The 22,471-nt window shown below is 40.5% G+C and overlaps 1 protein-coding gene across 1 annotated transcript in view; it reads right to left on the bottom strand.

Annotated features, from left to right (window-relative positions):
- LPAR1 (lysophosphatidic acid receptor 1) overlaps positions 1 to 22,471 on the bottom strand; it is a gene marked incomplete at both ends in the record, with an annotated part of 65,267 nt that overhangs the window by 32,084 nt on the left and 10,712 nt on the right. Inside the window, one exon of the mRNA XM_080708449.1 lies at positions 13,100 to 13,847. Within this exon, the coding sequence (XP_080564575.1) occupies positions 13,100 to 13,847 (748 nt within the window). The remainder of the gene's footprint in view (positions 1 to 13,099; positions 13,848 to 22,471) is intronic.

The following is a 22,471-nucleotide window of genomic DNA, read 5'->3' as shown; positions in this document are numbered from 1 at the left end:
AGTGTAAACTGGCACAGACTTTCAGAAGGGCATTAAACAATACGTAAGCAAATTCATAAAGCCATAGGTGTGAAGATTAATACTAGATTATCTCCTCAATTGTCATTTAGGATAGCAAGAGAGAAAACAAAATATATATTTACTAGGCATTTATCATATGGATAAAATCTGTGTAGAAATTTTATGTTTTTAAAGATTACTTAATGGCATAAAAATGTTCAACATACTTTTAGAAATCATATTATTTAATTGTATACATTGAATGATTTCTACTTTAACTATTAATTAGCAATGAGAACTAGAAAGAAATAGTATATTTATTTTAACAGTTTGATTTTTTTGTGTGAAAGTAACATTCTAAGTAATTTTAATTTTCTTACCCCTATCAATATGCACTACTTTGATAATTTAAAAAGTAACAAATAGTATTAAAACAGTATTTAAAGGGATAAATGCAATTTAATACAATATCTTATTGCCCAAACTCCCCCTGTATTTTAATACCTAAGTCAAAAAATTATTTATATAAGTCTTTCTTGTTTTGTGTATGTATATAAACACATGTATGGAAAATACTACATCTATCTGAAAATAGACTGACGTGTATATTTGTGTGTATGTGTGTGTGTGTGTGTGTGTGTGTGTGTGTGTAGTATATAGGCATATGTAATAGTCCATCTACCTGAATATAGTCTGGCTTCTGAAGGATAAGATCATTCCCAGCATCCAAGATGTTCAAGCAGATGCTGAAAACCATTTATCATCGTTACTATCCAGACAATTCAATCCTGGCTTTGGAAGAGGATGTAAACACCTGCTATGTAACTCTGGTAGTCTCATCCCAAATTGCTTGGATTCTACATTCACTGGCTAAATAAATGAATGATTAAATTGATGGAGGAATGAACAAATTAATAGACTGAGTCTCCACATAAACCCTTTGGTTCATAGAGAGTAGGAAATGTCACTCACTATTAAAGAGGCTCATGAAAAAGCTAGATGGCTCCAAGGAGTGACCATCCTGGGAAAGCAGTTCCAACCACTAACTGCAGCAGGTGACAGATGATACCATCATTAATGCAAGACACGGAGACAGCAGGAGCAGGTTATGGTCATCTCAACATATGGCAGGCTGTATGCTAAGCACTTGAATATATATCATTGAATTTCCCCAAAAAATCTCCCCATTTGAGGGCAAGTGTCCTTCCTAATTATAGATTAAAAGCAAAAACTTAGAAAGGTTGAACATATTGACTAAACTCACACAGCTAATTAGACCACATAGTTAAGATTTTTAACCAATTACATGTGAGTCCAGATCCTAAACTATTTGTTACATCATGCTGAGTCAAGAATAAAATGAAAGAGAGTGGCCCATTCCTCATATAGACTATGAGCAAATACATGATTGACTTATCCTTTTTTACAAAAGTCTCCGTGCAAACACATGCAATTGGTATTATGCAAAAATTAACACTGCTCCATCTCTTCTCTGGGGAATAGGGCTTTCTCTTTAGGATAACATAAAATTACATGCCTACATGAAATGTTCTTAAATGAGCTATAGCCTCTGTAAGTATCTTTATAATAGGTCAGTTGCATTTTCAATCATTAGGATATAGGTAACAAGTTTTTCTAGTGTGTTCTATCTAGTGTGACTATTTCAACTATTTCAAGAAAATCTAGTTTGAAAATGTAAATTTTCATCAAATGAGCTCTTCCAAAGTCGAGAATTTTGACTTAATAGATTTAGGTTTTCAGTCTAACGCTCCCTTCCTTTCCCTTTCTCTTCTCATCTTCTCTTTAAAAAGTAAATTGTGCACACACACAGATGCATGGTGCAATCATAGTCTTCACTAACGTTTGGATGGCACCAAAAAATATATCCTATTCAGTGAAAAAAGCAAAAAATAGAGCTGAAAATTGATCAAGGCAAGTGGAATGCCATGTTAACTTAAACCAAAGCCAAACACCCATAGCACTGCCACACTAGTGGCTTGGGTGAGTGAGGTGGTAATGCCTGGATGCCAACACAAAGATCCTGCTACAGCAGGTCTTGGATGAGGCCCAAAACTCAGACCACTCAACAAGCCTCCCAGGTGATTTTGAGGCTGGTGGTCCTTGGACCACACATGAAGGAACACTGATATAGTACAGGACTTAATGGTACAGATAAGGAAGTCATCATAAAGGCTAAGAGAATTGCTCATGGTCACAGCCACCAAAAATAGCAAATCTGGAGACAGTGAGTGGCTTTGCCCACTACATCACATTTCTTATTTAGCATTCCAAACATTTTTTAAATTTAGATCACTGCCCTATAAGTAGCAGCTGTAAAAGTATTCAAAGCTTACATGTGTGTGCCACTTCCTATAAGAAAAATTTTGCTGGTCATTATCACATATCATCTTTACAAAAGCGTGCTCTATATTTGGCAGATGAGATTCTCACTAGAAATTACTTTCTATTTGAGACAAAGTAGGACTTGTGAGTCCTGATGATAGGTACGCACTCAACTATCACCAAGTTTTTTTTGTTTTTTTTTTAGAACTCTTAAAACTAAAAATATTGACCCAGGAAAAGTTAATATTGGTAGAAGAAACTGAAAAATAAACTTAAAAGCAGCCAAACTGTATACAAAAATATATTTGTTGTATATTAAAACTTAAAAGAAGAATTACTTTTTAAATTAAACTTAGTTATAAAATAGGGCCAAGCAAAAGTAAATGTGAGAAGAAAAATAAAAATTCACAGTGGTAGAGGCTTTAATTGTTACAATTTATGTTCCAAAAACTGATCAAAAATTAAATCTTTGTACAGTTTATATAAAAAGATTTGCTACTTAGGAAAATTTTAGTTAAATTTAAAAAATTATTAGAAAACTGAAAATATTTTAACTTCAGTCCTATTAACTGAGAGGATTAACATAGGTTAATAATATATACTCCAGAAAATATCTTCTCAATGAAAATCAATGTTACTCTAATTCTGACTCAAATATACATATTTACAAAAATAGTTCAAAGATGTCCTCAAAGCCTATCAAAGCAATGGATCAAAATGTCCTATGATCTCAATAAGTTATCTAGTAGTGAAGCTATAAACATTATTATTAAAGTTACAAATCAGAAATTGTTGAGGAATAACACATTAAACATAACAATAAATCATTTTTATGCAATATACTATAAACAGATCAATATATAAATGTTGAGACTGTACTTTGTTTTTATTCTTAATTTTAATATTAAAATTTTAATTTATGAATGCTTTAGTGATAGACTTCTTTCTTTAGAAGTGGTAGAACTAATCCATGAACTAAAATATTAAGAAATTCCATTAGAGAATTATATCACTCTTGTTTTCTTACTATAACAGACTGATATACACTACAATTAGCCTTACTAATTAAACTTGGTTTCTAAAGCATTTCCCCCACTCTAAAAAAATTGTTCCCATGTATTGCAGTTGTTAACTCTCTGGAATAAAAGCATAAAGCTTTAGAAATAGTGTTTTTAGTTAAAACATCTTCATTTGTCCCTCAAAACATGAGAATTTGCCAAGTATAATAAAACTGGTGCTCTAATCTCCCCAACTTTTATTTACTCAACACGCGCGCACGCGCGTGCACACACACACACACACACACACACACACACACACACACACACTTTAAAGGATGTCAAAATACGACTTCTCCTATTTTCATTCAGAAACACACTGCTTTCGGCTCCTCATTTTATAGCTTGGCTTTTCCTCCGGACCTGAGCCAATATAGGAAAGAACGGTGCTATATACTATGTGCTCAGTGAGGTCAGTAAAGCCAATCCCTTACAAAATGGTGAGTACTTGCTGACGATGGCAATAGCTCCTCTGATTTTTGCTTCACCCGTCTCTTCTGCAGGTCCTTTAAGGCTAGGCTCCCACTCAGCTATCATCTCTCTCCCAAGAGAAAGGAAAATAGCTCCTGCGAATGAGTTCAGGCCTACCACATAAAGAGACGCTTTCTAAAGTGCAGAAATGCCCATTTAGAATGAACTCATGGAAACCCCTACTTTAAAATGCAGTGTTCTTTGTGTCAACAAAAGTCAGCTTGGGCAGGATAAATAGTTGAAGCCACGAATTTCCAGTCTCCTGATGCCAGATTAAATCCCACTCTTCAAAAAGACCCTGTTATTGCTGTGTCACCCCATGAGGAATTTCATATTTGCTTTGGATCATCACAATAAGTCCTCTATTGGTGGATGAGACCTGCCACGGTTTAAGTAAAGCCATGACCACAGTCAGTCTAGACACTACCATCTTCACTAAAATACACCAATAAAACGTAGCTTCTCAGAGATATGAGGTGATATAGTTTAGAAGAAAGAGGAGGGGAAAACAGGTACAAACACAGGGAAAGCATCTTTTGCTTATATGAAAAAAATTTTTGTTTCAGTTTTTCATTTAAACTGATTTCTTTGACAAAATCAGTTTTGACTTAGAGGTAAACAACATTCAGTTTTGACACAAAGGTACACAAAATTACCTGCTCATGATTTCTGAGAAACAAACATAAAATTCTATGAATTGGAGAGTACCTTTTATTTACCTATTCCTGCTATCATGACACGCCCACAGTGATTCTCCAAAAGGATTCATGAGGTATTAGTGGGAGATCAGATAAATGAGTGGTAGTCAAATCCTGACTGAGGATTCAGAGTTGGCCGCACTGTGAGCTGGGGCCAGCCGGAGGACAGCAATGAGGCCTCACGAGTCTACCCTTTTGCCATATTTTCCATGTATTTCAGACCTGGCCCCAAAAGGAAAGGGAATGGTGTCGTAAATGACTTTCGGGCTGCTGGCTGCACCTTGAGTACTGCAGAGCCTTCAGAAGGGAAGAAGCCGATGAACCTTCTAATAGATACTGACAAAGAGGCCTACTCCATCCTGAAATTCACTTCAATAGACAACACCATTCACTCATCCGGGGAGAGCTGGCAGGTCAAAACTGCCATTTCTTGTGATGCTAACCAGACTTTCCATACACAGGGTTGAAGCTCAACAAATAAGACACCGGCAGCTCCTCAGCCAAAGGCACATCTTTGGGAAGGCAAAACCAAAGGCCACTGGAGACACAACTTAGAGCCAGCTACTAACACATGATGGTGTTTTTATACTCTGTCAAAGAAATGAAGCACCACCATCATCCGACACGATAGTAGACGCGCAAAGAGTGTGTCCAGAAGAGGAAGGGAAAAGGAACTAACAACATTTTCTGTCATTAGAAAGTGTACTCTGTAAGCCAGACGCTGAACCACATGCTGTATGGACATCAGTCTACCTGATGCTCTTAATCACTGGACCAGAAAGGTCCTGCTGGCCATATTTCACTAATTCTGAAATTGAGGCTTAAAGGGGTACGGTGCCTTTTAAAGGTTAGGAGCTAGTAAATGAGGAGCCAAGATTTTTAACTGGCCAATCTGATTTAAATCAGAATTTTCAACCCCTAGGCCACAGTGGTTCTCTGGTGGTCCCCACAACTAAAGCCTCTCCACATCGTTCGTCCCCTTTAGTGACAAGGACAGCTAACTTTGCGACATTCGGAGTCTCTGCCAGGCAAGGCCTGAATCACTCCCCATAGATCTAAAATGAGAAAGGGCCTCATGTCTTGGCTGCTCTGTCCACACCTCAAAAGGAGTTCTGTTGGGTTCTTGTGGTTTGGGGGTTTTGTTTCTGTTTTAGTTTCTTCTGAGTTAAAATATTTGAATGGAGATGGGCAACAAGAGGGTGTACAGGGCTGGTGTTTGAAGCTTTTTTCTTTTTTACCTGAGCTGGGGCTTGGGTCTGGACTGCCTGTGGGGCGTCTCTCTCCTGGTCACGGCCAACCGGGCCAAGCCAGCTAGCAGCCAGCCAAACAATCAAGGCGCTTATGAATCCTCTCAGGCCTTTCCTCAAAGATTCTTTCACAGAGACACCGCTGGGGCCTGCGGAGACCTGGAGAGATTCAATTCCTTGTCAGGGCAACAGGATGTGCAGCGGGTCACCTGTGGCCAGGGAATAAGAAACTCTGTGTCCACTCTTTGGTCCCAGCAATGAGGCCAACTGGGAAGCTGTCCCTTCCTGCCACAAGCCTCTCCACAGAAAGCAAAGCCCCAGGATTTACCTCTTTGAGTTGGTCTGCAATGAATTAATCACTCTCTTTAATGGGAACATAGAGCATCTAAGAGTCAATGATTAAAGAAAGTGATATTCCGGCCATGGTGGCGCACGCTTGTAATCCCCACACTTGGGAGGCTGAGACAGGAGGATCGCACAGTTTCGAAGCCAGCCTCAGCTACTTAGTGAGGCTCTCAGCAACTTACTGAGACCCTGTTTCCAAATAAAGTATAAAATAGATCTGGCAGTGTAGCCCAGTAGTAGAAGAGCCTCTGGGTTCCACCCCCAGTTAACCACACACACACAAAAAGTGGTACGTGCCGTTTATGCAGAAAGCATACCATTCCTAAATTTTCTTTTCTCTTTCTCTTTCTCTTTTTCTTTTTTTGTACTGGGAATTGACCCCAGAAGCATTCCTCTTCCAATCTATACCCTAGCTCTTTTTATTTTGAAACACAGTCTCCCTAAGTTGCTGAGGCTGGCCTTCCACCTGTGATCCTCCTACCTTAGCCTCCCAAGTACTGCAATTACAAGTATGCACACTGTGCCCAGCTCAAGTTTTCCATAGAAAGCTGTATATGGTTGATCTACAGTAGTTACTGTCCTTATGCTTTTATATATAGAATAATAAATAGAATTCCAAATAACCTTGGAAATCAAATTGGTCAACTTCATCTTACAGAGAAATTAACAAAGAAAGAAATTTACACAGAATAATTCAAATAGTTAATGCTAGAGTGATAATCTCTGAGGCATCCTGCTTCAATGAATGACCACACACAAACACACACACACACACACACACACACACACACACACACACATGCCTGAACTTAATTAAAAAGCTGAATAAAATCAGTACTACACCGCAGTTATTAATAAAGGTAAAGGAACACTAATATGTGTAAAAGCTTTCATCAAAACTTCATTACAAATACTATCAATTAAGTTATGAGGCCAAATTCAAGGAGACCCTTTCTATGGAAGCCAGTTACTTTTATACCCCCAGTGCTTACACCTAATCCCATTAGCCACATAAGCATGTGTTGATGTTCACAAGAAAGAAAATGATGGAGCGCTGGAGGGACAGAGCAAGCTGGAGGCCTTGGTGCAGTGCAAACGGCACCTCAGTGGCAGTCAGGAAACCTGGATCCTGGTTTGGGTAATGCACTAACTCAGAACTAAATATCACAGTTAATTTGGGAGCCTCAGTCCCTTCATTCATAAGATGAAGGAGGTAGATGGAGTGATTTTCAAGAACCTTTAAGGCGCCGGGCGTGGTGGCGCACACTTGTAATCTCCACACTTGGGAGGCGGAGACAGAAGGATCGCGCAGGTTCATAGTCTGCCTCGCTGCCTTAAGAGACCCTGTTTCCAAATAAATAAAAAATATAAAATAGGTCTGGGAGTGTAGCCCGGAGGTAGAGGGGCTTCCAGGAACCCCAGTGCCACCAAAAAAAAAAAAAAAAAAGAATACCTAAGAAGAATATGAGCAAATAAATAAGGAGAAAGCAAAGCTTAGGAGGAGGGTGATCATATATCCTGGGGTGCCCAGAACAGCCGTAGGCCTGTTGTACCAGCATCCCAACCAGTTAAATGTCTGTTTTCAATACCAACATCTCTGTTGCTGGGGGATTCACTGCAGCATTGCCCTACCTATATAAAAATGTTTAGTGTATCCCGAGGAATCCTTTTGCTTCCCCTACCACCTACAGGATGAAGCCTACACTCCATAGTATGTTACAAAAGCTCTGACCTTTCAGTCAAAACTCCATCCAGCACACCCACTGCAAGCCCATCACATTTGACCACCTTCAGTTCCTCCGAGGGAGGTACCATGGCTCACACATGGCTCCCGCCTCCTACAAGAGCTTCTCCCTCCTTCCCTCCACTCAGGGTCACTCTGCCCATACCTGTGTCAGCTCAAGGACCTGACTCCTTCGAAGCACTTTCTTAGTATCCTCTACAACAACATCAGCCCTATAAAGAGTTTTCCTCGTTCACTTTTTATCGCTTTGCACATCATTAGCCCTCAACAACACGTTTGTTGAACTGAACTGGAGCGAGAAGGAAAACAGGGTTGGTGTCCTGTGGTCGAAGGGCATGGTCTAGAACATTCCTACAGCTGAATTCCAGTTCTGTCACTTACAAAAAGAGTGACCTGAAACAAATTAGTCTTTCTTAACCCGGCGGCTTCAGTGTGAAATGAGAAAAATGCAACTTTCCTTGGTGCAAGGTACAAACAACACAAGAATAGTGTGGAGTATTGACTCTGGCACCAAGTGTGTGGGTAATAAAGGGTAATTTAGCTTCAATGGCGATCATTTCCAACACAAACAGATTACACTAGAAAAACAATGTTGTCTTCTTCTTCCCCAGAGAGAGAAGCCCCGCCTGGATTTATTTCACTGTATGCTCCTCCCATGACTCAAGTGTAAAAACGTCCACGTTTTCCCCTATGATTTTCTCTTTCCAAATTCTCTTCTTTTCTAATTATCCCCAAATGGATGTGTCACCACAGAAAATAGAGCCGAAAAGGAAAGAGAAGGACCTACAATTCAAGACAGCCTGTGCTCAAATAAGGAAGAACGTCCTGCCTGCCGCTGATGCCAGCATGCAACAGATGCAAAAGGGATTCTTGGTAAAATGTCAAGCCAGGAGAAGTCAGGCCCAGGGGAGAGGTGACTTCTGCTGGGACAATGGACATCCAGTCAACTATACCTGGAAGGCACTCCCTCCATGAGAAGCCCTGGGCTACTGGTGCCACAACACCAAACAGAGGGAAAGGGCAACTGAAATGAGAGTCGTGAGAATCCCCAGAAGCCAAAGAAAGGAATGCTCCCTTGAAGATTTCTCTGTCCTGGAAACAAAGCACAGGCCGGGAGAGGCAGTATCAATGGAAAATGCTGGATCTCAATGTTTTGACTTAATAGCACACTGCTGTGCAAACTTTATTACAAAATACAGCATGTGGAGGTGGTTATTTTTTTTCCCAAAAAAATTGGGATAGCACGGAAGTACAAAACACATGAAGCCCAAGTGGCTGGGTCAGAATCCTGTCTCATGTGCTTATTAGCTGCACAGCCTTGGGCAAGTTATCAGGGCTCTCAGCACCTGTTTTCACCACCTGGAAAATAAGATGTATTAGTCAGCCGCTCGTTGCTGAAACAAATACACCAGAAAAATAATAAAGAGGAAGAAAGATGTCTTTTAAGTCAGGGTTGGTTTCAGAGGTTTCAGTCCATGGCCAGGCCTATAATTATGGCCCAGCGGTGAGCCGGAGCACCCAGACAGAGCGGGTGTGGCAGAGCAAAACCTCTGGGCTTCTGGTACCCCCAAAGCAGAGGGAGAGGATAGATCAACTGATAAGACACAGTCCCGAAAGTCGTGCCTCCAGGGATTGATTTTTTTCCCACTAGGCCCCGACTCTCTTACAGTTTTCTACCACCTCACAGTAATTCATTTAAATTATAAATACATGGCTGGGCATGGTGGTACACACTTGTAATCCTGGTACTGAGGAGGCCAAGACAGGAGGATCACAGGTTCACAGCCAGCCTCAGCTACTTACTGAGGTCCTCTGCAACTTAGTGAGATCCTGTTTCAAAAATAATTTTAGCCGGGCATGGTGGCGCATGCTTGTAATCCCTGTGCTTGGGAGGCAGAGACAGGAGGATGGCTCAGGTTCGAAGCCAGCCACGCTGGCTTAAAAGACCCTGTTTCCAAATAAAAAAATATAAAATAGGTCTGGGAGTGTAGCCTAGAGGTGGAATCAACCTCAGGATAAATGAATATAAGTCAAACTTAAAATTTACTCAGCATCCACTGTAGCCAGTCATTTTCCAAGCTGCTGAATTATAATTAGAAGGCATGAGTAGTTAATAGAACTATAGTTAAGATGGCTGCCACACAGCTGAATGAAGCAGTGTTTCTCATAGTAAATTCAGTACGGCTTTCTCTGGTCTTTAGTTTCAAGGGCTCAGAAACTTGGTTTCATCACCACATTCATTCACTCAATAATTATTTATTGATCCTTTTACTTTGTGCCAGCTAACTATGACAGGCAATGTAGAAAACAACAGACAACAAAACATGACAATTCCTGTATGCCCTCACAAAGCTGACCATCTAGCAGAGAAGATATTACATACTAAAAACTGCCGGGCATGATGGTGCGAGTACCGCAGTCCCAGTACTTGGGGCCTGAGACAGAAGGAGCACAGGTTTGAAAAAAGCCTTAGCAGTGTAGCAAAAACTCTCAGTAACCTAGTGAGACCCTATTTCAAAACAAAATAAAACAGGGCTGGGGCGTAGCTTGGAGGTAGAGTGCTTCTGGGTTCAATCCCCAGACACACACACACACACACACACACACACACACACACACACTAACGGAAAGAAACAGATTGTAAACAGACAAATGAACAAAGATGAGCTTCTGGTAGACCAGAATTGAATTCCTGTCTCTTCCATCTAACGATGCCTACATAGGGTAGGGACAGACAATCCACACAGGGACGTGCACTGTACGAATGGCAATAGGTGCCACCTTGGCAAGCATCTGACTCTTTAGATTGCAGATTCCCCACTCTAAGCTTTCCAACTGCTCCATATACCCATCCTATTCTTGCTGCTTTTCTCTAAAAGGCAACCATCCATCTATTTAACTGTGGCTTCCTATATGACACTCACATTATTCCCCTCTTGGCTTGTCAAATGTCTTCACCTGTCACCCTAATTGGAGTTTTCCATGTTCTAACACTTCTTTCATGTTTTAGCTATAGAAATAATGTTATTAAGTCAAAAAGAAATTAACTGCATTCACATTCTATTAAAAAGTTTAATATCCCAGAGGGCAGTATTAATTCTCTATTTTTAAGTTTGGGGTTCTTGCGGTGGTGGTAGGTATAGATGGGATGATTAGGAGACACTAAACTGTCACCCTCTGTGACCTCAAAGTAATTATCACAAGCTACAAAACAGCCCAATGAGGCACATACATTAATTTTACATGAATCATTAAGTATACTGCACGATGGAATGTGCCAGATATTATACAAAGGTCAAAATTAAAACAAGAACTTGGCAGGTTCATAGTCCAAATTTAGCAGTCACTTACTGCCGGTGGCTCCAGGAACTATAAGCAGCACTTGGTGTCACAATAGAAAAAGCACACGCATATAAAAAGTGTCAGTCAACATCCAGACCATCAGCAAATGAACTTGTGAGTTGATACAGAAACAAAATGCCTCATGTCATTTAATTTTATGCAAAAGTAGTATCCTTGATAAACTAGGACGTGCTGCATCCATATCATAGAAAATAAGTCCTTCTGGTACAGGGATGCCCAAAGTCTTCTTGATAATTAAACATATAGGGAAACTATTTTTGTACTTTCACTAAACTTTACTGTAAGGATGGAATAAGATAATAACCGAGGTGATGAGGTCCCCAGTGGGTGTATTACCTAAGTGGAATTAGTCAATGATTTAGGGCTTTAGTTGTGCCAACAATTTCAAGGCCTAGTTCTCATTCTTACAGATCTATAAGAAGGCCAAAGTTCATATAGCTAGAGGTGAAATTCACAATATATTCATCAAAACCAAAATAAAATTCAACCTGAATGCTGGTATATTAATTCTAACTAGCCCTCTGCCTCTTTCCAGTGACTAAAATAAATGGAACTTGCAGAGTTTCAGAAGAGCCACACCATCCCCGGTGACATTCCCTCAGTACTGCTTTACAAAGAGCAAAGAGAATTATGGAACTTTCCAATGAATTTCTGTAGGAAAAAAATGAAATAAATTTTTTGTTTGTTTTACAGTGCTAGGGATTGAACCCAGGGCTTTATGCATATCAGGCAAGTGCCCTACCATTAAGCTACATGTCCATCCCCTAAAAGTTGTTTTTTTAAGGACTTAAAGGATATGATCAACATTAATCTGAATATAATCTATGGAGAACATGTAATTCAATTTAAAATAATTCCCACTGAATAACTTATAAAATAGTTACTCTACTTTAAGCTCCAAAAGAAATATTCTGTGTCTGTCCTTTTGTTGGGTAGTCCATGGGCGAACCCAGAGCTTAGGACTATTTAGGTGCTCTTCAACTATTTTTGGAGCATAAAACTGTATGACCATATTCCTCATCATCATCACTGTAATTTTTCATCCGGGAAAATTAATAGCTTAAATTCAAATGCAAAAGTTATTTTAGTCTACAGAAAGAATAAAATATTGGCTTTTACTTTGAAATATGAATTAACTTCCATGACTGCAAGGAGAAAATTAACTTTTACAAACAAATTTTCATGATGATTACTGCCACAAAATATCATTAATTTCAATGGCTGTTCATTAAACCTTTACTAAATATTCATACTTGCCTACAATCTGATAAAAATTAGAAAATTTGTGAAAAATAACTCACTTAAAAATAGACTAAAAATAATTACTTATGAAAGTATGTTTGTATCATATAAAGCATTCTGAATTCTGCAAATCTGTGATATAGAGACTGCAAGGCAGGTTTCCACTATTTAGGTTCTAAGGAAAGCTTTAGTAAATTTGGTTGGTTATTCAGGTATTTTCTCTTCTTTTTGGTCCTATGGATTGAACCCAAGGCCTTACATATTGTGGAATTTTCAATACTAGATAGCCGAACTCTTCAAGGACATCGTACCTATCACCATCACTTGTACTAAGCACTGACACCAATATTTAGCAGATTATGTAGCTGTAGAAAGACTGGTAAACTGACTTTGCCACAGACATCTGATCTAGAGGTATAATTTCCTACATGTACACTGGTAAACTGACTTTGCCACAGACATCTGATCTAGAGGTATAATTTCCTACATGTACACCTGGTGGATATTCAGATTGTTGTTGACCACTACCAATGTGGTTTACATAAAGACACTGAGAATCCATAAGGCTACAGTCGAGACAAGACTCACCGAGTACAATGACCACGGTCTTGAGAAGACTCATCATGGTATCCCGATTCCGCCGCGGTCCAGAACTGTGCCGAGACATTCTCATAGTCCTCTGGCGAACGTAGCCAAAGATGTGAGCGTAGAGAACCACCATGACCACAAAGGTCACCAAGTTGAAAATAGCCCAGAAGACTAAGTAAGAATCACTGTAGAGGGGCGCCATGTTGGAACAGTTTTCAATGTCACAGATACAGTTCCAGCCCACACTGGGGATAGCACCCATAACTATGGCCATCGTCCAGATGACCACAATGACCACCACCACCCGCCGGTTGCTCATCCGTGTGTGCAGCTGCATGCGGAAAACCGTAATGTGCCTCTCGATTGCAATCGCCAGTAAGTTGGCCACGGACGCTGTCAGGCTGGTGTCAATCAGGCCCTGGCGGAGGAGCCACGTGCTGACAGTCAGTCTCCGAGTGTTGGGTCCTGTGTTGAACATCAGGTAGAAGTAGGCCAGCCCAGCAAAAAAGTCTGCAGCGGCCAGATTAGCCATTAAGTAATAAATAGGAAAATGGAAGCGGCGGTTGACGTAGATTGCCACCATGACCAGGAGGTTGGCCAGCATGATGAAGATGCAGACAGTGATCCCAAGTCCCATCACCAGCTTGCTGACGGTGTTCCATTCTGTGGCGAGATACTTCCCACTCCGGTTATAAAAGAAGGCAATAGACTCATTGTAGAAGCACTGTGGTTGATTCATGGCTGTGAACTAAAAGAAGGAAAGATGAAAAAAAAAAAAAAAAAAGAAACCACAGATCCAAACTTAAAGGTGTGGGTATAACACAAAACTTCTCTGGTACGTACAGCAGAAAAACAAAAGCAAAGAATGTGAACATCTGATCCTACAGAACATCCTATAATTATACTGAAACCCTAAGGCTTCGCGTAGTCCCCAGGATCAAAGACAGTTGGAGTTAAATTAACAGCAAGGTCTCTACTTGGTGGCTGTTTGTCATTGAAGTCTACTAGAAATGGCATGTGGTCCAGAAATCTTGCTTAAAATACACGAGACAGACAAAATTTTGCAGAACACTGTAATTGGACTATTCACCATTGGGAAATCTATTTTGACCTGTTATTTAGGGAATCTATAAACACAGGTGGTTTATAGATAGGGTATCATTGCACTACTACTCTGTGTTTCTTTTCTCACACAGTATGTTCAATCTGTGACACACATTTTGTAACGCAGGTTCCCACAAGCACCATCAGTCCCAACATTTCAAAGAGGTCACTATGCACCAAAGGCTCTCCGGCCAAAGCCAGCATTTGCTGCTCAACATTCCTGTGGTCGGTCCAGCCTCCCCCGACGATGCCTCATCCCCAGAATAGCATTCATCAGCCGGCCTATGACGTTTGAGAACTTTCTTCTTGGGGGACCTAATGTAACCTCCAAGGAATAGCTGATATCTGACACTGCTCTACAAGAAGTGAAACATTTTTAGATTAGATGAAGTCTATCTTTTCAAACGTGAAGTGATACTGCTAACATGGTTATTATTCAACATCAGTGGTCAGAATGTATTTGCTTATTATTTGTATTCTCACTTGAATCCAGAAAGTATTGAGAACCATCTAAACTAGAATGATATAGCTAGTCAAGAAAATTATTAAAATGAAATTTGAAAATAGAGCAACAAAGGGCCAACTAGAAAAATTACACTTTGTAGACTAAATCAGTCTTCCTGAAACCTTAAGTTTGTCTGTGACTTCAGGAAATAGAAAATGTTTCTTGAAGACAATTCACGTACCTATCTTCCTTCTGCTTTGGCTTTACTAAATTATCTAGCACACACGACAGTTTTAACCACCACTTATATCAAATATTCAACTGATGGATTTCAAGTTTGCCAAACACTGAAAATTTCAAAACAGTGTGAAATGTGTAAGTGGTTTATCTTTTGATTTGTCCAGACATCAAAAGTCTAATAAAGAGTTTAATAGCTGTAGATGACACTTCTAACTTTGCATGTAAGGTGCTGTATAATTATTAATCTCTTTACTTTTTTTTTGATTGGAGAAATCACATTCCAGGAGAAGAAAGAAGATACTTACCCACCCCTCTTGCTATCACGGAGCCTCATTGATTAGAAATCAGAAAAATTGGCTTGGCTATTCCATTCTACTCCAATCTTGCCATTACTCTGGGTGATCCATCTAATTTTCTTGTCTTTCTTTTTCTTGACCTCATCTTTAGTGACCTTTTATTCCATTACAGCTCAACTGCCCACAGCCATGGTCACACCCTGAACTCTGGAAACACCCGTAACTATCTCCCTTAGGAATAGTTGCTCATTACAATTTTCCCTTCTTCAAATTCTCTCATTTGACCCCCAGTACTTCAGTTCTTCCAAGGAATCTATTTCCTTGCCCCTTCTGCTTTCCCAATGAAATACCCTCCCCATCTTCCCCTTTTCTCTTATCTAGCTTAGATTCCATAGTAGTTAATTTAGCATTTGTATTGCTAACACAGGAACACAGTCTCTTCTTGATGGCATTAGAGTTAAATGTCCTTCAGATTCAGAAATATTCTAGTTTTAAGAACAGTTACATAGCCGGGCGTGGTGGCACACGCTTGTAATCCCTTGGAAGGCGGAGACAGGAGGATCGCACAGGTTCGAAACCAGCTGTGCTGGCTTGAGACCCTGTTTCCAAATAAAAATATAAAATAGGTCTGGGAGTGTAGCCCGGAAGTAGAAGGGCTTCCAAGAACCCCAGTACCACCAAAAAAAAAAAAGAACAGTTTCATAGCGTGTATTCTTTTTACAGCATACTCACTAGAATTCAAAATCGCACACATCAATTTGTGATGCAAAACATATAAGCATATTAAATTTAATAAGTGAAGGCTACAACATATAATCAATTCCAAGCTTCACCATCAAATGAGTTTACAATAACCCCTCAGTTTTCAGAGTTCCTTGAAGGACTCTGAAGCAAGGTAGCAGAAGAGTTTATCTTTTAATCTCTTTGTCCCACTGTGCTTTCAGGACAAAATATTAGAATAATATCAGTCTTGGACAAATCCGATTTGTTGCTATTTCCACATGTACTAAGACTTCTGAGAAAGCTTTGAGAAAATTCACACATCCACAGACTGATGCCAGTAGAAGATTATGATGTTTCTTCCTCGATGGGTCATGAACGTCCCATGACAACCTGGATTTCTCCTTAATTATTACTCTCTATCTTCTGCACACTGACTATTAGAAACAGATCTTCTATTCCCAAACTTCTGCGTCTCCCCTTCCCTCTTTCCATCAGCAATTGCTAAACAGAGGAAAATAAAAACCATCAGATTAGAACTCCTTCCCTTTCTCCTACAAAAAGATAACATTGCCTATTCAATATTCTTATATTACGACAGCGGCTGTGTGCTCTTTACCACCCAAACGGCTCTGAGTCTACCCTGTCCTACTATTTCAAGGACCTTGTGCTATTAGCCACATTTTCTCCTCCATCTTCAGTCTCTTTCCCCTTTTCATCTCATTTCTTTTCCTTCCTTTCCTTCCTTTCTTTATCCCTCCAACACCACTCTTTCCCATGAATGTTCCAGATTCTTTACCATCTACAAAATAGAGAGAGGGAATTAAAAAGGGTCAGGCCAGGCCAGACCATGGTGCATACCTGTAATCCCAGCACTTGGGAGGCTGAGGCAGGAGGATTGCAGGTTCAAGGTCAGCATGTAGTAATTTAGTGAGACCCTGTTTCAAAATTAAAAACAGAAAATAGAGCTGTGGTTGTACCTCAGAGGTATGATGCCCTTGGTTCAATCCCTAGTACCAATTTTTTAAAAAATTAAAATAAAAAGAGTCCACCATGATCTCACATTCTCCTTCTTCTTGATTCGGTTCTTTTTCTCCTTTAAAGCCAAGTCTTCCTTAGTGTGTCTGCCACTGATTTCTCATGGTATGACTGCTACCCCCACCCATTCATTAAACTCCACGCCTAGTCAAATTGTTGAAACTCATTTAAGTTTCCAAAGTCACTCTTACCTCTGAGCAGCTATTCCAACACCAGCCATTCAGTCATTCCCTTCGGCTACCCCAGAGCATCAGACACGTGAGTGAGAGGCTCTTTTTGGAAAGTTCTCTTCCCTTAGCTCCCATGACATCAGTCTCTTGGGTTTTAATTATTCTTCCTCACTGTTGAGGGTTCTTCTTTCTGTGCCCAATATATATATTTCTGCACTATCTATGTTTTCATTCATCTAACACATTTTCATTAAGTTATTTCTCAAATCTTTAATTACCTAATATAGCCCCAAACTTCCAGATGCATATATTTAACCTACACTTCCTTCCTGACCTCTAGGCAAATACTGAATTATCTACTTATATCTCTGGTGACTCTCTCATAAGTATCCAGTTATGGTGTTCAAACCCAAATGCAAACTTGAAATCTTCCTCTGACCTTCAACCTGCTCCTCCTATATTCTCTATTCCATTAAGTAGAAAACCGTTATCATCCCCCAGTGGCCTGAGAGCTAACCTGGGAACTCCTCCTTCTTCCTCATGCTCATCATGCAAACCAATAACCAAATCCTACAAATTCTCCCTTCATATCTACTCTACTCACCTGTCTAGTCCAGCCTCATAAGCATCCCTGTTACTACTGCACTGGCTTCCTTTATGCTCTTTCTACCCAGCTCCAATGATGATCTTTTCCAAAGATAAAGTTAGCCAGGAGCACTGATGCATGCCTGTCATCCCAGCACTTGGGAGGCTGAGCCAGGAGAACCATGGGTTCAAAAACAGCCTTAGCAACTTAGTGAGACTCTCAGAAACTTAGTGAGACCCTGTTTCACACTAAAAACTAAAACAGTGCTGGGGTGTAGCTCGGAGGTAGAAGGCCCCTGGGCTCATTCCATAGTAACACACACACACGACAAAGTTAACCAAGCTATTTTCCTACTAAAAATACTTCAATGACCTACAGGTGCACTTAACATAAAAATCTAAACCCATCAACCCTCTTATTGGGCTTACCTGTTTTTCCAGCATCAACTCAAGCTATCAATGACCTCAAAATCCCTGCTTCAGCCCTATTCAATGTGCTGTTCTCTCTTATCTCCGGTTCTCAGCATCAGTGAAAACAGTGGTTTGTAAAACACAGCTTGCCAACTATTATCCCTAAGAAATTCGGATTCGGTAGAGCTGAGGTGGGACCCCAGAGAGTATTAATGCTGCTGGTCCAAAGATAACACTTTGAGTGTTTCAACTTTGTCCTGAATTTTGTAGTGAAATGCTTCTTCTAGTCACCATTCCCTTTAGGCAATCTCCAAGTGTGTGTGTGTGTGTGTGTGTGTGTGTGTGTGTGTGTGTGTGTGTGTGTGTGTGTGTGTAAGCGCGTGCATGCACACGGGCACACTTTTATTAGTGCACTGTAATTACACATCATAGTGTGGTTAAAAGTCATACAAACAAACATATTTCTTTAGGACCAATGGACTCAGGCAGAAAACCCACATCAAGGTCGGGAGAATCTGATTTAACTACAACTAGACCATAATCCAATAAGATAGTCCCGGCTATAATGATATGTAAAGATACAGAAAACACAAAAAAGTTTATCTAACACAGTCAGAAAAAAATGCAGCCTCACCCTGAAGACTAAAACACGGCCTGCTGAAGCAGATTTTTGAGACATAGAGAGCCAGAGGGAAAAAGAATAAGTTAAATTATAGGATAGTTGGCCAGGTGTGGTGGCGCACGCTTGTAATCCCCGCGCTGGGGAGGCTGAGACAGGAGGATCACGGAGGTTTGAAGCCAGCCCCAGCTACTTAGTGAGGCTCTCGGCAACTTAGCGAGACCCTGTTTCCAAATAAAATATAAAATAGGTCTGGGAGTGTAGCGATTGTAGCCCAGAGAAAGAAGGCCCCTGGGTTCCATCCTCAGTACCATCAAATAAATAAATTAATTAACTAATTAATTATAGAATAGTTATAACTTGTGTTCTTCCTGTACTTGATCAGGACCCTAGCATTGCAAACAGAGCTAGCCATTATTAAGACAAAATTTGAGAACAATAAAAGCTACATGGAGATTGTATTCGTTTTCTTGGCTACTGTAATGAATGCTTTAAATACATAATTGTATTATCACATAGTCCTGGAGGACAGAAATCCAAGGCTATGATCCTTTCCAGGGCCTCTAGGGGAAAACCCATTTTCTTGTCTTTCCCAGCGTCTACGGGCTGCCCACGTTCCTCGGCCCATGGCCCCTTCCACCTTCAAAGCCAATAACGCTAGACACGTCGTTCTCACAGTGTGCTGTCCTCACACTGACTCTTCTGGGTTCCTCTTCATACCAAAAGCGCACTGTGATTACACACCCACCTGGCTAATTAAATAATCTCCCCCTCCCCAAATTCTTAACAGAACCACAAGCAAGAAGTCCCTTTGCCATATCAGGTCCCACCCTCGGCGGTCCAGAGGATCAGGTAACGATGTCTTTGGGAGCATCATCAGGCGCCTACCGGAACACACTGGAAAACAATTGCTGAAATAAAAACAACACACAGGCAATAAAGCGGAGTCAAAAATTTTTCAGAAAATAGCCGGGCGTGGTGGCACACGCTTGTAATCCTCGTGCTTGGGAGGCGGAGACAGGAGGATCACGCAGGTTCGAAGCCAGCCGCGCTGGCTTAAGAGACCCTGTTTCCAAAAAATAAAATAGGTCTGGGAGTGTAGCCCGGAGGTAGAAGGGCTTCCAGGAACCACAGTACCACCAAAAAAAAAAAAAAAAAAAAAAAAAAAAAAAAAAAAAAAAAAAATTAGAAAACAGAAATGGCAAGTAGAAGACTTAAGAAGGCCAGGCGTGGTGGCACACACTTGTAATCCCCAGGCTTGGGAGGCTGAGACAGGAGGATTGCACGGGTTCGAAGCCAGCCTCCGCTACTTAGTGAAGCTTTCAGCAACTTAGTGAGACCCTGTTTCCAAATAAAATATTAAAAAAAAAAAAGGTCTGGGAGTATAGCCCGGAGGTAAAAAGCCTCTGGGTTCCACCCCCAGTACCACCAAAAAAAAAAAAAAAACTTAAGAATTTACCCAGCCCTCAAAATAAAAATGAAAAGGGTTTGGGGCCTATCTCAAAAGCAGAATGCTCCTCGTTGTTCAATCCCTAGTACCAATAATAAATAAATAAACAAACCACTTAATATACCAATAAAAATCTGAAGTAGGAGAACAGAATATAAATATATATAAACTCTGGCAATTTTCAAAAATGCATTTCAAATACACTGATTTTAAAAGTACCAAATTAGCCAGATGTGGTGGTGCATACTTGTAATCCCAGTACTTTGGAGGCTGAGACAAGAGGATCTCAAGTTTGAGGTCAGCTTCAGCAACTTAGTGAAACCCTGTTTCAAAATAAAAGGAAAAAATAGGGCTGGGGTATGAGTGAAGAGGCAGAGTACTCCTGGGTTCCACCTCTAATACCACACACAAAAAAAAAATTAAAAGTACCAAATTAAATAATACAGTAAAGTAGGATAGTGAATTTTTATATTAGTATAGAAGAGCAGAGTGAAAGAGGAGAAAGGAAAAATATATAACAATTTTGTATATTTTCTCTAAGTAGTATTATAAATGAGTTCTCATCTTTAGAAATGTCATATCTATTACCAAAAATGGAGGAGGGACAAAATTACACTCAGATGTAACTCAGTAAATACTTGTTTTTATTTTAATTACTTTTTTTTATCATGTACCAATGACCATGTACCATGTATGGCAGACGCTGAGAAACAGCAGCTCCCATGCAAAAATCATAGGATGGCTCTGGCCCACTGTATCCACTGCAGAGCTGTACCTGCACAATGGCCTCCAGCAACCACAGGGCCGTTTATTTTAATTACTTTTAAATCCAAATCAGAAGCCAGGTGTGGCGGCACACGCTTGTAATCCCAGTATTTGGGAGGCCGAGACAGGAGGATTGCGGTTCACTGCCAGCCTCGGCTACTTAGTGAGGCCCCCCACCACTTGGTGATACCTTGTTTCAAAATAAAGAATAAAAAAATAAGATTGAGGGCATAGCTCAGAGGTAAAATGTCCTGGGTTTAACCCCCAGTACCATAAAAAGATAAATAAAATAAAATAAAAATCACTACAATTAGAAATTTCTCTATAGTAAGAAGTTACCAAATTTTGCCCTGCCTGAGAGACAAAAAAATATAAATAAGATACAATTATTCCATGCCAGGCATAGTGGTGCACCCCTGGAAGCCCAGTACTTGGGAGGCTAAGAAAAAAAGGATCACAGGTTCAAGGCCAACTTCAGCAACTTAGTGAGATCCTTTTTCAAAACAAAAAATTAAAAAAATAAAAAGAGCTGGGTGTGTAGCTCCAAGGTGGAATGCTTCTGGGCTTAATTCCCAGTACCAAAAAGGAAAAGACAGAATTATTCCAAAATTAAATCCTCCTCCATGGCGAGAAGTCCACACTCGGGCCCTTTTTCGCATACTCTAATCACCACCTGGCAGGATGACGGGCTGGGGAGAGGGGGCTGCGACGGCTGTTCCACAGAGAAGATGTTCCAAATCTCAGAAATCCACTCACCCTACCGGTGATCTCAGGTCACACATCTGCCATGCCACGCTCAGGGAGCACTGCACTGGGCGTTTCTTATTCATTTACACATTCACAAGCAGTTACGGCATGCCAGGTGTGGATGAGGCGCTGCACTCTGCCTCCGAGGGGCACCGGGTCCATAGACCTGAGCAGACATCCGCACTGCAGCTGCGCACGGTCCACCTGACGTGCCTTTTAATCTCCTGCGACACAATTACATAGGTGCTCGACAAGAGGAAAAGGAAACTAGTAATTACACCTATGCGATTTCCTAAGTGTTCAGGTAAGAACGGAAACAAGTACTCTGACAACTTACTTTCAAAGAGGTTTTTAATCCATGCAGGAAAACGCACCAGCAACAAGATGTAAATCAGGGCTACCCGGAGCCCTCTTGGATAATAGCAGTGGAGTGGCGAGGAGCTGAAACGTGGCCTTTGCTAACCAGGTGTTTTCCTGATCCTGATACCTACAGCTAACTAGGTCTTCACTGTGTTCCACCTGCTTTGAGTCTCCAAGTTCTCACTTTTAAATTAAGATAGGAGCCGAGCACGGTGGTACTCACCTGTAATCTCAGTACTTGGGAGGCTGAGATAGGAGGATTGTAGGTTTGAGGCCAGTCTCAGCAACTTAGCAAGACCCTGTTTCAAAATAAAAGAATAAAACAAGGCTAGGGGTGGGGTCTGGAGGTAGGATGTCACTGGGTTTAATCCACAGTACCAAAAAAGAAAAAGAAAAGAAAGAAAAAGAAAGTTAACTCAAGC

Source organism: Muscardinus avellanarius, assembly GCF_963383645.1.
Source record: "Muscardinus avellanarius genome assembly, chromosome: 13".
Lineage (NCBI taxonomy): Eukaryota > Metazoa > Chordata > Mammalia > Rodentia > Gliridae > Muscardinus > Muscardinus avellanarius.
This window is presented reverse-complemented; position numbering and strand designations above follow the sequence as displayed.